The sequence below is a fragment of the Bubalus kerabau genome, chromosome 12 (assembly GCF_029407905.1).
Source record: "Bubalus kerabau isolate K-KA32 ecotype Philippines breed swamp buffalo chromosome 12, PCC_UOA_SB_1v2, whole genome shotgun sequence".
In the NCBI taxonomy this organism is placed as follows: Eukaryota; Metazoa; Chordata; class Mammalia; order Artiodactyla; family Bovidae; genus Bubalus; species Bubalus kerabau.
The window spans coordinates 80,387,438-80,402,941 of record NC_073635.1 but is presented as its reverse complement, the minus strand read 5'-3'; the positions used below and the strand labels follow the sequence as shown (position 1 = coordinate 80,402,941).

Sequence of the window (15,504 nt, the reverse complement as noted above, 5' to 3'; positions counted from 1 at the left end):
TTAACTACTATACTTACATAATTCATCTGGCTAGATATGCATGACTAAAATTTCTGTTAACTAATAGTGAAAAGTTTAGATTTGTTACAAAGCCTGGGAAATTGGAATTTCATTTAGCTCAAAGCTCAGAAAGTACATTAGCAAAAATCAGTAGAATCTGATAAAACAGTATAAATCACTTAAAAACACCATTGGTAAATACAGAATCCCCATGAATATACAACAGGTAATGATGCAATGAAGATGTTTTTACAATATTTATTAAGATAACAAATTTATAAATTGAAAGACTCAGAGGCACATAGTTTTTAAAAGGCCAATACCATGGAATAATGAAGTCAACACAGAAAATAAGATATGAACAGTTACAACCAATACAAGATTTTTTTAAAAGCAGCATCCCTACCCCCCGCCCCAATACACATCATAGGAATCATCCTTCAAAATTACCATGATAAAAAGTTACTTCCTTCAAAGAAAAATAATTCTTTCCACCTACCGAGCCTAGAAAATCCTATTTACAATGAACTGTCCTGTATTTCATCAGTATTGTTTAATATGGCCTCTTCTATTCTGCCATTAGAAGTACTGAAAATTTTATAGCTATTATATTTACAAATGCACATAATATTTAAATTTGCTCTTCATTGAGAACAACTGAATATATACTTAATCAAATCACGATACAAATGTTTTAGTGCTGATAACACATTCTGCGGGGACGGGTATACGGGGAGAGGTGTATTTAGCATCATGTTGTTTCTTAAGGATTACTAGGCCAATAAGTCTGGTAAAACTCAAGGCAGTCACAAAAACAGGTGTTTGTTGATGAAGAATTTAATTTATTTCTGTTTTAACTGGACACACTGGGCTTCTTCAGTCAACCTTCACCACACTGTATATTTTGGTAACAAACCAAAAGCATGCAAAGAAGCCAATTGTTCCTATAAAAGAAAAAACAAAAGTCAACCTCCTTTCAAAGGCAGCTTCATGATTTACATAAAAGTACAGACTTAAAATGACTGGTTCCTTAAAAAAGCCATAAAACTATAAACCAAAACTATAAGCCATTACCAGGAATACACCAAAGACCCATAAACTTTTCTGAAAAATACTGCACTAATTCAAATCAAATTTCTTACAGAAATTGATTAAAAAAACTTTTTATGCTATAGGATTATCTAAAGTTTTCTATAATATATTCTTTTCCTTATTACACAGAAAAGGCTAAAATTGGAAGAGGAAAAGGATACCAATCTTACTTTTCTATTTAAAAATACTTTATCACAAAATGGAAAATGCTATTAATTCAACATATGATATGAACAGCTTAAAAATCAGAATATCAGATTCACAGAATTAAAAGGGAATCTTTTCTAAGTACAGTTATTGGGAATGATCAGTTTTCAAAGATTATTATAACAAAATAACTCAAAAAGACTTTACAAAGTGTTAAAGTGATATGATAAAAAATAATAATAAAGACACACTCCCTCTGAGATGAGAGGTGGCACAGAACTGGAGGACAGAGCAGCTCTGTCCTGAGCTGTGTGAATCATCTTTAGATGAGTCACCTGGAATCTCCACCCCATTTCTTTATCTCATTAAAGAGAGATAATTTTATCTGCCCTACCGGCCTCCACAGACTGTTAACAGAATAAATGAGGAGATTCATGAAAAAATACAGGCCTTGATTTTTAGGTATTTTTATCACTTTAGAGTCTAAAAGTTTTGAAGTATTTTTATCACTTTAGATTCTAAAAAATTTGAATGCCAGACAGTTGACAAAAATGAGGCTTTAAGGATTATGTAACTGTTTAGGGCCCGTGGATGATAACAAAGGCCAGGATTCAGATTTACTTCTGATTTCAAGTGTAGTATCCTTTTAAACTATACCATACTTACATGTACTAAACGTAAATTCAGAGACTGTTTTGCAAGAGAATATGTATGGCATCACCAACTCGATGGACGTGCATTTGAGTGAACTCCGGGAGTTGGTGATGGACAGGGAGGCCTGGTGTGCTGCAATTCATGGGGTAGCAAGGAGTCGAACACGACTGAGTGACTGAACTGAACTGATGTACTAAATTATGAAACTGCTAGAATTGATGCATAGCATTTTTTCCAAGATTATCCCCTAAGAAATATTCAGTAGGTAGGGCTACAGAAGAATATAGAAGGGGATACACATGCTCCTTGTGGAAGTTTTATATTTAAAGTTCCAATTGTTTTCACCCTTGTTTTAAGATTTTATAAGTCAAGAGACTATAATTGGGACATTACCATGGAAGTTATGAATGTTATTATACCCATTCTTACATCATATATGTAACCAAGTACCTGCTCTGCACATGCCATGCACTCTGTGTTTTTTTGAGGACACACATATATACCTTCTGGATATTCAAAGGGTCATTATTAAGGCTTGAGAAGAGGTTGGGGTTAATTCCAGAAAAGTAAAGGTGAAAACATAAATATACTGAAACAATCTTATGTGAAACAAGAGCTTCAAGGTAACAGAAGGCATTTTAAGATGAGAAAATACATTTTATCATTATACTAGCAACTCTAAGAAAGTTGTTCTTAATACTAAATGGGTATAGTGTACATACTAAAAGTGGCATCTTTCCTAATGTGGCAGAATAATAATTATTGTTTTGTAAAATAGATTGACTTAAAAAAATGGTGTCAGTGCAGAGTCCTGAAATAAATGTGGATGTTTCCTTCCCACAAACTGAAATACACTAACAGTCACTGGCTTCACTGGGTGATTTAAATTTGATGCAGCTCCAGAATTTAGACTAGAAAAGTTGTTTTATTCAAAATAAGTAAAAATATGACGCTTTAAAAATCAAGAACAATAAAGTTGAGGTAATGATTGAACTATCATGATAACATGTGCCTGGAAAAACAAGACATTCACCCAGACCATGATTTTTTGTGTATAACAAGGAATAAATTGTATATGTATTTACAGACATAGATACAGATGCCCCCAAACAGTAATCCTCGTTTCATAGGCTATGACTGTTTTACAGATCATTTATGGAGACTTATGGCTGTGGATCTAAATCTATTACACAGAGACCAAGATACGCATCCCCACAACACACACACCCCTACCCAACTGTGTCTGACCAATGAATGACCTGATGTACAGAATTGATCTAGGTGCCTGAATCTTGTTATATATACTGATATAGCAACAGGGGCACTTCAAAACTCTACCTAATTCTCTTAAATGCTAACAGATGAGTAGAAAGTAGAAAAGCTAATTTTTTAGCAAGTTTTTTTCTTTTTTGACTCCTGTACTTCCTCACATAGCATGCAACACAATCTTAAGATAAAATTTCAGATGTACGCTTTTTGTGACAAAGAAATGGTCCCTCAATTTGTTGTTGTTTAAGCATTCTACAATTGCTAAGCACCCAAGCACTGAGATACAGAGAAGTTTCCTAGGTGGACAGAGAAAATGTACATATATAAATACCAATGTAAAGCACACTTGATCCCATTAGGTAAATGGATTTTGAAGTAGAGATATAAACCTGCAGTTTAAAATTTCTAGAATAAGGGATGTCCTATGCTCATCTTTTCTTGGTATCATTTATTTTCAATCTCATCTCAAATTTCTAACCCCCAATTTCTACTTACTTCTAAATTAGGTAGCTAGAGCTTTTTACTCTATTTCTGAAATGAGCAAAAGCAAGACTGTTCCATTAAGAGATGGACAGGGGAAAGCCTTGAGATGTTCTGGCCAAGGTACCCCTGTACTTCCAGCACAACAATGCTCCCTGGTTAGTCTTCTTCCGCTGGGCCCTGTCTTCTCGCCTCTGCTTTGCTGGTACTCACCTCACCCTCACAGGGGACAGACCAAACCATGCTTAGCTGCACTGAGAACTAAATATAGGAGCACTAAGTAGTAGAAGCCTTCATGGGTTTTAAAAAGCAAAATAATTATAAATAATTTGCCTTAAAACGTATTAACTAAAAAGAAACCATTCTAATTCTTACCTGTAAAAAGAAAGAAGATCAAAACCATTATCATGGTATACCCGAAGTACAGGATCGTACTTGCGGTCCCTGTGATTTGCAGTTTTGAGAAGAAGTAGTGTATTGCATATATTAAGAAATACACTGCAGTAAAGCCACTGGTGAGGAATGAACGCCACTGCCAATGATAATCCTGGGTAGAAGAGAAAAAAATCCAAGATCAAGAATTATTTTCCAATTAATAGGTAACGCAGCTGAAGAAAGTTAATAAAGAGAACATAGCTAAATGGAATAGCCCCCCAAACCTAACTTTTGCTACTGATTCCAGTCTCTCTTCATACTGAAATTTGCCAATTTCGCTAAAGGTGTTCAGAAACACCTTCTATCTTTGATGCTGCTGCTGCCAAGTCGCATCAGTCGTGTCCGGCTCTGTGCGACCCCATAGACGGCAGCCCACCAGGCTCCCCCGTCCCCAGGATTCTCCAGGCAAGAACACTGGAGTGGGTTGCCATTTCCTTCTCCAGTGCATGAAAGTGAAAAGTGAAAGTGAAGTCGCTCAGTCATGTGCGACCCTCAGCAACCCCATGGACTGCAGCCTTCCAGGCTCCTCCGTCCATGGGATTTTCCAGGCAGGAGTACTAGAGTGGGGTGCCATTGCCTTCTCTATCTTTGATGGAGCTACTTAAAGATTGGCTAAAAACATATAGAAAAATTTTAAATGGCTGATGAATAATTAGGCATTAAGCTGTATTTTTAAATGTATGATTCCCTAAAAGAAAAGAAATAGACAAAAACTTTGGTGCCAAAGATATCATTAAGAAAGTGAGAAGACAAATTACAGAATGGGAGAAAATATTTACAAATCAAAATCTGATAAAGGTTAGTATCCAGAATATAGAAAGAACTCTTACAATTAAACAAAAAGATAAACCATCGAACTTATAAATGAGCAAAGGAATTCGACATTTCTCCAAACAAGATACACAAGAAAATATGCTCATCATCATTAGTCATTGGGAAAATGAAAATCAAAGCCACAGTGAGACACCACTTCACACCCACTAGGATGGCTATAACTTAAAAAACCAGAAATATCAGGTAACTGGCAAGGATGTGCAGAAACTGGAACCTTTGTGCATTGCTGCTGCTAAGTCACTTCAGTCGTGTCCGACCCTGTGCGACCCCATAGACGGCAGCCCACCAGGCTCCCCCATCCCTGGGATTCTCCAGGCAAGAACACTGGAGTGGGTTGCCATTTCCTTCTCCAATGCATGAAAGTGAAAGTGAAGTCGCTCAGTCATGTCCGACTCCTAGTGACCCCATGGACTGCAGCCTACCAGGCTCCTCTGTCCATGGGATTTTCCAGGCAAGAGTACTGGAGTGGGGTGCCATTGCCTTCTCCCTGTGCATTGCTAGTAGGAATATACTAGTAGGAATATAAAATGGTGAAGCCACTGTGGAAAAGTTTGATGGTTCCCCAAAAAGTTAAATAAAAAGTAATTAACTATATGACTCCGCAATACCACTCCTACATATATACCCCAAAGAACTGCAAACAGGTAAAATGAGAATTAGTACACGGATGTTCATAGCAGCACTATTCACAATAGCCAAAAGGTGGAAACAACCCTAATGTCCATCAATGAATGAAGGTATAGACAAACTGAGTGTAACTATATGATGGAATGTTACTCAGCTATAAAAAGGAAGAAACACTGACACACGCTATAGTGTGAGAGGAACCTTCAAACACTCTGCCCAGTGAAGGAAGCCAGACACAAAAGGGCACACATATTGTGCACTTCCATTTATATGAAATATCCAGAACAGACAAATCTGTAGAGACAGAAGCAGACTGGCGGCTGCCAGGGTCTGAGGGGAGAGAGTACACGAAGTAACTGCTTAGTGGGTATGGGATTTTCTTTAGGGGTGAGGAAATTATTCTGAGGCAGATACAGTGATTACCCAATACTGCATACGTAGTAAGTGCCCCTGAATTGTTCACTTTGTAATGGCTGATTTTATGTTATGTGACTGCTGCTGCTGCTAGGTCACTTCAGTCGTGTCCGACCCTGTGCGACCCCATAGACGGCAGCCCACCAGGCTCCCCCGTCCCTGGGATTCTCCAGGCAAGAACACTGGAGTGGGCTGCCATTTCCTTCTCCAGTGCATGAAAGTGAAAAGTGAAAGTGAAGTCGCTCAGTCGTGTCCAACCCTCAGCAACCCCATGGACTGCAGCACACCAGGCTCCTCTGTCCATGGGATTTTCCAGGCAAGAGTACTGGAGTGGGGTGCCATTGCCTTCTCCGCATGTTATGTGAACTTAACCTCAGTTTTCTAAAAAAGCATATCAAATTTAACAGTTAAGATTTTATCTCCTGTATAGAAAACAACTATAAAACAATGATTTAATACAATCTAAATCTTTTAAGTCACCCAAGGACATCATCATTTTGTCTTGCTGCCAACTATGTAACTCACTGCAACGAAATCTCCTAAAGGTTTTAATAAATTTTTCCATGTAAAATGTTTGCTTTCACTAAATTTTCAGTCTATAGGTATCTGTATCACAATAAGAACAGTAATTTTAAAGTCTAACAGTTTTTTTAAAAATTCAGCATAATGTGCTATTCTTAGGAAATTAACATTTTAAAAGTTAAGTTCTAAATAAATTATAAATATACTGCACTGGGAAACTGTCTTAACTCAGCTGCATTTGATTTAGGAATATAGGTCAATTTCTACCTATCACCGCAAATGTGCAGTTATACTTCCTCACTGAAAAAAAAAAATATTGACACACAAAAAAGACTGCAATCTTTTGATAATTCAGGTTTGGGAGGCTATTTTGTGACGTAAGAACTTGACATGGAAAAAAAAGTCAATAAAGAAAATTACTTCACAACTTGCCCCACATAACACATATTTACTTTAATTAATAGTATTCAAGGTTACCTTATGCCAAAATTATAAATGCTGTTAGCAAATCAACATAAGCGAATATTGCTATTACATACCTCTGCACACAGGTGGAAATAGCAAAGAAGTATAGTTGCTTCAGAACAGGTAATAACCAAAATGATAAACACCAGGAACAGGAAGCCGAACATGTAATACATCTGGTGTGACCTACAATCAAACAAGTCAAGATGAACCAATCAACAGTTTCTTTTTGACACAGTAAATGACACACTCCTTTCATTTTTTTTTTTAACTGGAAATGTTTGCTTTTTCTCCCATCTAATCGACGACAAATTCTCACTGGTTTAGACGTGATGCACGTAGCAGAGGCAGGGCAGGGCAGAAAGGATACAACAATGCACTGAACTGTCTTCCTGTTCAGGTAGGACTTGCAACTCTTCTTTATTCAAATATGCTTAGTCTGTCTGTCTACTAGTGAGTCAAAAATGTGACACTTCCTCCCTTCCCCCCCAAAATTAATGTAAAGACAGAGCCAAAATAAGAAAAGGTTATATTGGGTACAGATTGTTTCTTATCATATATGATAGCATTGGCTGAATTTGGAAAACACTTTCATTCCAATCCCAAAGAAAGGCAATGCCAAAGAATGCTCAAACTACCACACAATTGCACTCATCTCACATGCTAGTAAAGTAATGCTCAAAATTCTCCAAGCCAGGCTTCAGCAATACGTGAACCGTGAACTTCCTGATGTTCAAGCTGGGTTTAGAAAAGGCAGAGGAACCAGAGATCAAATTGCCAACATCCGCTGGATCACAGAAAAAGCAAGAGAGTTCCAGAAAAACATCTATTTCTGCTTTACTGACTATGCCAAAGCCTTTGACTGTGTGGATCACAAGAATCTGTGGAAAATTCTGAAAGAGATGGGAATACCAGACCACCTGACCTGCCTCCTGAGAAACCTGTATGCAGGTCAGAAAGCAACAGCTAGAATTGGACATGGAACAACAGACTGGTTCCAAATAGGAAAAGGAGTACGTCAAGGCTGTATATTGTCACCTTGCTTATTTAACTTATATGCAGAGTACATCATGAGAAACTCTGGACTGGAAGTAACACAAGCTGGAATCAAGATTGCCAGGAGAAATATCAATAACCTCAGATATGCAGATGACACCACCCTTATGGCAGAAAGTGAAGAGGAACTAAAAAGCCTCTTGATGAACGTGAAAATGTAGAGTGAAAAAGTTGGCTTAAAGCTCAACATTCAGAAAACGAAGATCATGGCATCCGGTCCCATCACTTCATGGGAAATAGATGGGGAAACAGTGTCAGACTTTATTTTTGGGGGCTCCAAAATCACTGCAAATGGTGACTGCAGCCACGAAATTAAAAGACACTTACCCCTTGGAAGGAAAGTTATGTCCAACCTAGATAGCATATTCAAAAGCAGAGACATTACTTTGCCAACAAAGGTCTGTCTAGTCAAGGCTATGGTTTTTCCAGTGGTCATGCATGGATGTGCGAGTTGGACTGTGAAGATGGCTGAGCGCCAAAGAATTGATGCTTTTTGACCTGTGGTGTTGGAGAAGACTCTTGAGAGTCCCTTGGACTGCAAGGAGAGCCAATCAGTCCATTCTGAAGGAGATCAGCCCTGGGATTTCTTTGGAGGGAATGATGCTGAAGCTGAAACTCCAGTACTTTGGCCACCTCATTCGAAGAGCCGACTCATTGGAAAAGACTCTGATGCTGGGAGGGACTGAGGGCAGGAGGAGAAGGGGACGCCAGAGGATGAGATGGCTGGATGGCATCACTGACTCGATGGATGTGAGTCTGAGTGAACTCCGGGAGCTGGTGATGGACAGGGAGGCCTTGCGTGCAGCGATTCATGGGGTCGCAGAGAGTTGGACACGACTGAGTGACTGAACTAACTATAACAAACAGGAAGGAAAGACAGGCTCTAATAATTAAAAAAGTTCAAATTTAGTTCTGACAATGCTACCTGGAACCCTGATACTTTCTATAGCATTTGTCAATGTGATCAAATAAATATCACAACATACTGTAGTGTATGAGTGGCTCAAAATTACCACGGTGCATTTTCCTACTCAAACAAGAAACCAGAGAATGAAGTGATCTTGAGATAAGAAACGACTTTGAAGGTTGTCTAGCTCAACAATGCTTGTTTGAATCCACTCCCATCAAGAGCTCAAAGACACTCCTCTGAAGCAGTACAGATTACTTATTAAAACACAGGACTGGAGAGACAGGTGAATTTTCTGTCACACAGTGGCCGGGTGACACAGGCAAATTACTTAACCTCCAAAATTTCATTTTCACCTCTGTAAAATGGGATAGTATCCACCTCATAGAGGTGTAAAAATTAAGTAATAAATAATAAGCCCTTGACTAATAACTGTTATCACAATTCTTCTAACACTGAAAAGATAAAACAACTTTTTATCTAAGATTTCTGATTATTTGATAACAGTTTACATTTAAAGGTATAAACAGTAAGCCCTATAAACAAAAAGAGAAAGCTAGTAGTACATACAATGGGAACGAGAATAAGAGGACTTAGTGCTCAGCTTACCAAATACTATTCAGGATGAAGAAAAGCTGTATAAAGATGCATCCAAAGGGTAAAATCCCTCCCATGATAATACCAGGTAATGGCTTTGTGTAGAAAGACTGTTCAGGAATCTGACGTGGAATCTGATTGGTTCGAACTGGGTGTTCAATGGCCTTCAGTAAAAAAAAAAAAAGAGAGAGAGAGAAAGGGTTAATAATTATATATCTATTTAAGAAATTCTTCTCTGCACTAGATTATTTGTCAGCTTTTTCTCAGCTTCCATGCTGACACTAATGGCAATACCAGTCGACCTAGGTCATCAGAGCCAAACTTGGATTTAGAAGCCCCAAACCAGACACCATCAGGTACAACAGTCAGTCTGTCTACTGAACAAGCCACCACGGTTTCCAGCAGGGATCCAATGACTAATGGCTTTAAACAAAATAAGAAACACACAGGAGGAAACAATATAGGACTCAGAAAATAGCAGTTAATACAAGGTAGAGTTAAGCTTCTCCTTTTAGTTATATATTTACTTTAAGAAATGGGCTAGTTCTGAAACTGCTGTCAATGTGTTTTTTGGAGATGGACAATGTCATTTCTATTAAAATTGCTCAATTTTTGCTAAGACTTAAGAACACAAGGAAGATAATGAATGGTTATATGAAGCTTTATGATCATAAATTACTGGTGATGTTCTCAATTATTCTCTAACACACTACATGGCAGTATAAAAACAACGGAGCCTCAAGTACCTGACACAGTAACATGAGGGGGCGGGAGGGGAGGACGGAGCCTCAAGTACCTGACACAGTAACATGAGGGGGCGGGCGGGGAGGACACACGTAGAAATTCACTTCCTTGCAAAAAAAGTTCAAAACCTACTTCTATAGTTTTTGTGATGATACAGCAAAAGTTAAAACCTGATATTCTCATTGAGATTATACTTCTGTGAACTTGATTATCTCATATGTCAGTGTATGTGTATAGAGGGAGAGAATCAGTATACCGTTCTGCAAATTTTATATTTTTAGAATTTTAAGTACTTATTTCATCTGTGTAATTTAAAAATTTCAAATCATGTCAGTTTACTATTTATGCTATACAGATTTCAAGTCATAAACAAAATGACAAAGAACTGAGAAATCTTTTAGTAGCCTGGCATGGTAGGTACAGTGGAAACTCTGAAGTCTCTTAAAAGTAGATAAGTTTCTTCCGGGGTATTCCAGGTCCCCTCACAAAGTGTACTGAACTACATAACTTCTTTTAACCTTGTGGAGACATTTTCAGAGAAAAGCCAAGATAGTGGAGTTAGCGAAGGATCCAAGAATGAATTCTCAGCTTCCTCTGAGCCTGTGGGTAGAAAGCGGGCAGCAGAGGTGGAGGCAGACAGGCTGGAGCAGGGGACTGAGCCGTGACTGCAACCCTTCCTAAAACCAAATGCCAGCAGGTAAGCACATAAAGTTTATTCCAAAACTACATATGAAAAACACTGCTATTCTTATTGTATGGTCACTAACTTTTTTTTTTACAGCTTTGCTTCCTAACCCGTACTCAGTTTTACCCAGTTTAGTTAAGTTTTATAAGATTAGAAACATTTATTGCTAAGAAAAAAAGATACATGTACTTTTTAAGTTAAAAAAAGGGAACAATTTATTTTTAATGTAATAAATTCATATTTTTCATTAGTTTAAATTAGCATTCATTTCCTGTAATCTATTTTAGTTTCCATTTACATTTACTTATCAAACTTTGAAATCTTAACTTTACATCCATAACCTCTCTCTAACCACATTCTTCTGAGTACTATTTTAAGAATGACTGCAGTCAAACTCGGAGAAGGCAATGGCACCCCACTCCAGTACTCTTGCCTGGAAAATCCTATGGACGGAGGAGCCTGGTAGGCTGCAGTCCATGGGGTTGCTGAGGGTCGGACATGACTGAGCGACTTCACTTTCACTTTTCACTTTCATGCATTGGAGAAGGAAATGGCAACCCACTCCAGTGTTCTTGCCTGGAGAATCCCAGGGACGGAGGAGCCTGTTGGGCTGCAGTCTATGGGGTCGCACAGAGTCGGACATGACTGAAGTGACTTAGCAGCAGCAGTCAAACTAAGAAGTTATCAATTTTCTATGAAATTCAGATCCCACAGGACTAGTTTCTATCTTCTAGACACTTGCATCTTTATGGTGGCATATGCTAATTTCCACGGCTGAGATTCATTCAAATAAGTTAACATCTATAAACTTACATTCTTCTTAAAACCAAAGTATGCACCAATAAATGTCAGAGGCACAGATATACAGAACCAAAGAGCCAATATGGCAACCAAGGTCCCGAAAGGAATAGCTGCTGAAGATCCTTCTCCCCACAGAATCAGGTTCATTATGAAGAAGTCAGCAAACACAATCCTGAAAGACACAACAGGCATCTGGGTAACATTTGAGGTAGAAGCAAAATGATACAGTGGCAATCATATGCAGCAAGTATCACAGTTTCTGTGCTATACACAGTAAAGTGGAATTGCTGGGTCATTAGGGTATGTGAATTTAAAACTTCAGTAGATGCTGATGTTTGATAGACACCAACATTATCCTTCAATTAAAAATAAATTAAAAAATAAAAAAACTTTAGTAGAAAACTGAATTGCTCTTCAAATTGGTTTTGCTTGACTTAAACTCCTATCAGTACCTTATGAAATTTACCCCTTAAAACATATTTTCATCATGCTTGGGACTGCCAGACTAAGAAACAGACTTTTAAGAAAAGGAATATAAAAAACTCTCCTGTCTAAAGGCAATTTTTTCTAGGTAAGACAGGTAGTAGTCATTCTGCAAATGTTCACTGAACGTTCACTTTTTAAAAATTAAATTCATTTTCTTGGATACACACAGAAAAGATTAGACATACAGGACAGAAATTCTGGGAACTAAAATATGATTATGTTAAGCAAGTTATTATTGAAAACTCCACTTACCCAGGACAAAGAAATGATGTTAATAAAACATTTGTTTTCCACTTCTCACCTCCAAAGGCTGCAGGAGAAAACAAAAGGGGCATTAACACAAAGACATACTTTCAAAGCAAACCAAATGTCCATACCTCAGTTCTGGCACTGGACAAATGAACACACAGCACTGGTGCCCATTCCTAGAAAAATGCCATGAGCAAAGGTCCTAATACCCCCTCATCAAATGATCCAAACCCAGAGACACACATCCCAGGACTGCCTGGATTAAGTCCCACTCTAAAGACTTTTGTTTCAGCATAAAATAAATCTAGTATCAAAAGAAAGTCATCCAAACAAGTTTTATTCTCTTCTACTTTTTTTTAACTTCAAAACAAAACAAACCCTTAAGTTCTAACCCAGTTTCAATCACTGGGACTGGATGAAGAAAGAGCACCCTGGAAACACTCATTTACCTTGAGGTCAGTTTCAGAATCTGTTATACAACTAGGAACCCTCAGGCCTGACAGGCAGCACTCCTGAATGCCCACAGGAGGTCTGAATCTCCAGGGTGCCTTCAGCAGGGCAGCTTCTCCAGGCCGTGGGGGTGGGAGGTGGGGGGTCAGCGTGTAGGATCAGGTGACTGCGAACAGAAGGGGTGCCGCCACCTGATAGAACAATTTACTTACCAACTGTTTACTCTTCTTTACTTCTAATGCCACCCCCCCACTTTAAAAACCTAAAGTATCTGGAGTAAAATAAATTAAAGTACTCCTCCACTCCTAGTTTAAAAGTTGGAAATAAAACTGGCTGAGATCACAATTTATAAGTTTAAGTACTTCTTGGTCTAAAAGAAAAAATAATATATATATATGATTTGAATTCACAGCATTACTGACAAGACTACTGTGAAATTATGAATTTGGGGGGTTTAATACAATTCCAATCAAAATTCAAATATTATTATTTGAAACATTAAAAATGAATCTATACAATGACGCATTGTGTGACAGTGCGTCTCCGAATGTTCTGCCTGATGAATACGCTACTTAATCAGCAGCAAGGAGGACTGAAGTACAGACAGGAGATGAAGGGGAGGTGTGTCCGTCGGGCAGGGAGTACGGACGGGAAGTCAAGTGGAGGGAACAGCAGGTGAGAAGGCCCCAGACAGGTGTGCAGGCGCAGAGCCTGACTGAGGAACGAAGGAAAGCGAGAGCACAGAAACCGAGAAAGGGGGAGCGGGCAGGGCTCCAACCATATCCTTTGTCTTAAAATACGTATGACCAGCCTAATCCTATGTCTGTCAGCAAAGAATGAAAGAAAAAACGAAGTCTGACAAAACTCACAGCATGTAAACACACTCACTCACTCACACATGCACACAGGCCTTCACATACTCTATACATCCAGCAAAATCTAATACTTCTACTTGGGGTTGAGTCTAGCCAACCACACCTTAAGGCTACCTAAGTAACCCTATGTGTTTTAGCTGAAACCTCAGTCCTATCAGAAGACCTTGGGGAACCCTAGCCCTGTGTCATCATCTCCCTGGCATTTTCAATCACAGATTACCGATAGGATCATCTCAACTGGACCAGAGGCTTCCTAAGCAGGGCAAACTTTGGCATTTGCTGACCCAGAAAAGCTACTTTGTAAGTCGTCTAATCCTATCTCACTCTTATTCTGTGGCTCTGAATTCTTTTTTTCACTGAACTTTATTTTACTTTTGGAAAGCAAGAACACAAGAGAATGCAACTAAACCTTGCTGCAAGAGTAACTTACTTGGGGGCTCTTTAAACAGTGAGATCTGAATTTACTTTAGGTACAGTGTACCTTCATAAATATTAAATCAATGCAAGGATGACCTCTCTCACATAAAGTATTCCTATATATATATGCTATTTGTTTTAATAAATGACTCAGTGATACTTTTTTCCCTTTACTAGACTAAATATATTTCTATGAATGTAGCCAATCTAAGTTGTGCTGCCAAAACTATTATGTCAAAACTTAAGAAGGAGACAGGGGACAATGGATAGGCAGCACCTAAATTTACTGAAGCCACTGTTTAACAAGCGTGTTTGAACAAGCAAATCTAGGGAGAGTCATCCATTTCACAAGCTTCTTTAAACATCTCTTAACACACTGCTTGAACAGCCTCAACTACCAGACACACAGGCTCAGACCCCGACGTGGCAGGTTAGACTCCTGGTCTGACACCTGGCAGGGCAGCTTCTACTTACACTTGTAGAACCTGGCGGCGACGTAGCCTGCAGGAGTGCCCAGCAGCACCCATAAGACCACAGCACACGTCATCAGAGCTCCGCGGTTGGCAGGTGACAAAAATCCCAGGCAAGCAAAAACTAAAAAAATAAGTAATTTAAAGTTATGAATTTTATTATTGTTTCCTTTCAAGTGATAGAAGACCCTGCTCATTTCTTAAACAATAAACTAAATACAACTTCATGAAAATATGCTCCCTTACCATGCAGCCACAATGAATCTTAGTAATATCTAAGGCACTGCATCAACAGGATCACACGTTAGGCAAGCTCCAATCTGGACATTTCCTGTCAGGGTCCACCTTTCTTGTTATCAGTGGAGGCTGACTGCAAGCTCAAGAGTGCTTTCAGCTCTTCTGAGATTCAAGTACAGCTTTTAAATTAACATCAATAAAAATACTCCCACTGTAAAATATTCTCACTTTCTGTTCCTTTTAAAAACAATACTGAGTCCTCTGGGGTGGAAAAAAAAAAAACCTGTAGCATCCAAACATAAGATGAGGCAGAATCTAGTCGAAGGACAAAAGAGAGGAAAAAAGATTTCACAGCACCACTAGCTTTGTGAACACTCGATACTGAAGGGCTTGGTTAGTAACTTGGGAAATTGTTTCCTCTCTTATTTAGCTAGTTAGCTCGTCTGTTCTTCACTATATAACCCTCCCAACTAATTAAGGAAAAAAACACCATCTTATATTTATAGCAATTCCAAGCTTTAAACTGGAAGTCAGATATGACTTTCTCAGAAAGAAATCCAAGAACAGATGCAGGTGGCTCTCTCACTGAAA

The 15,504-nt window shown here is 38.5% G+C and overlaps 1 protein-coding gene across 1 annotated transcript in view; it reads right to left on the bottom strand.

Annotated features, from left to right (window-relative positions):
* Window positions 1-244: 244 nt before the first annotated feature.
* The window catches only part of TM9SF2 (transmembrane 9 superfamily member 2), a 53,492-nt gene continuing 38,232 nt past the window's right edge, over window positions 245-15,504 (bottom strand). The window contains exons 11-17 of the mRNA XM_055542937.1: window positions 14,681-14,800; window positions 12,468-12,525; window positions 11,742-11,901; window positions 9,512-9,663; window positions 7,014-7,125; window positions 4,018-4,189; window positions 245-944 (exon numbers count right to left, since the gene is read on the bottom strand). Of these exons, the coding sequence (XP_055398912.1) occupies window positions 877-944; window positions 4,018-4,189; window positions 7,014-7,125; window positions 9,512-9,663; window positions 11,742-11,901; window positions 12,468-12,525; window positions 14,681-14,800 (842 nt within the window). The 3' untranslated portion in view covers window positions 245-876. The remainder of the gene's footprint in view (window positions 945-4,017; window positions 4,190-7,013; window positions 7,126-9,511; window positions 9,664-11,741; window positions 11,902-12,467; window positions 12,526-14,680; window positions 14,801-15,504) is intronic.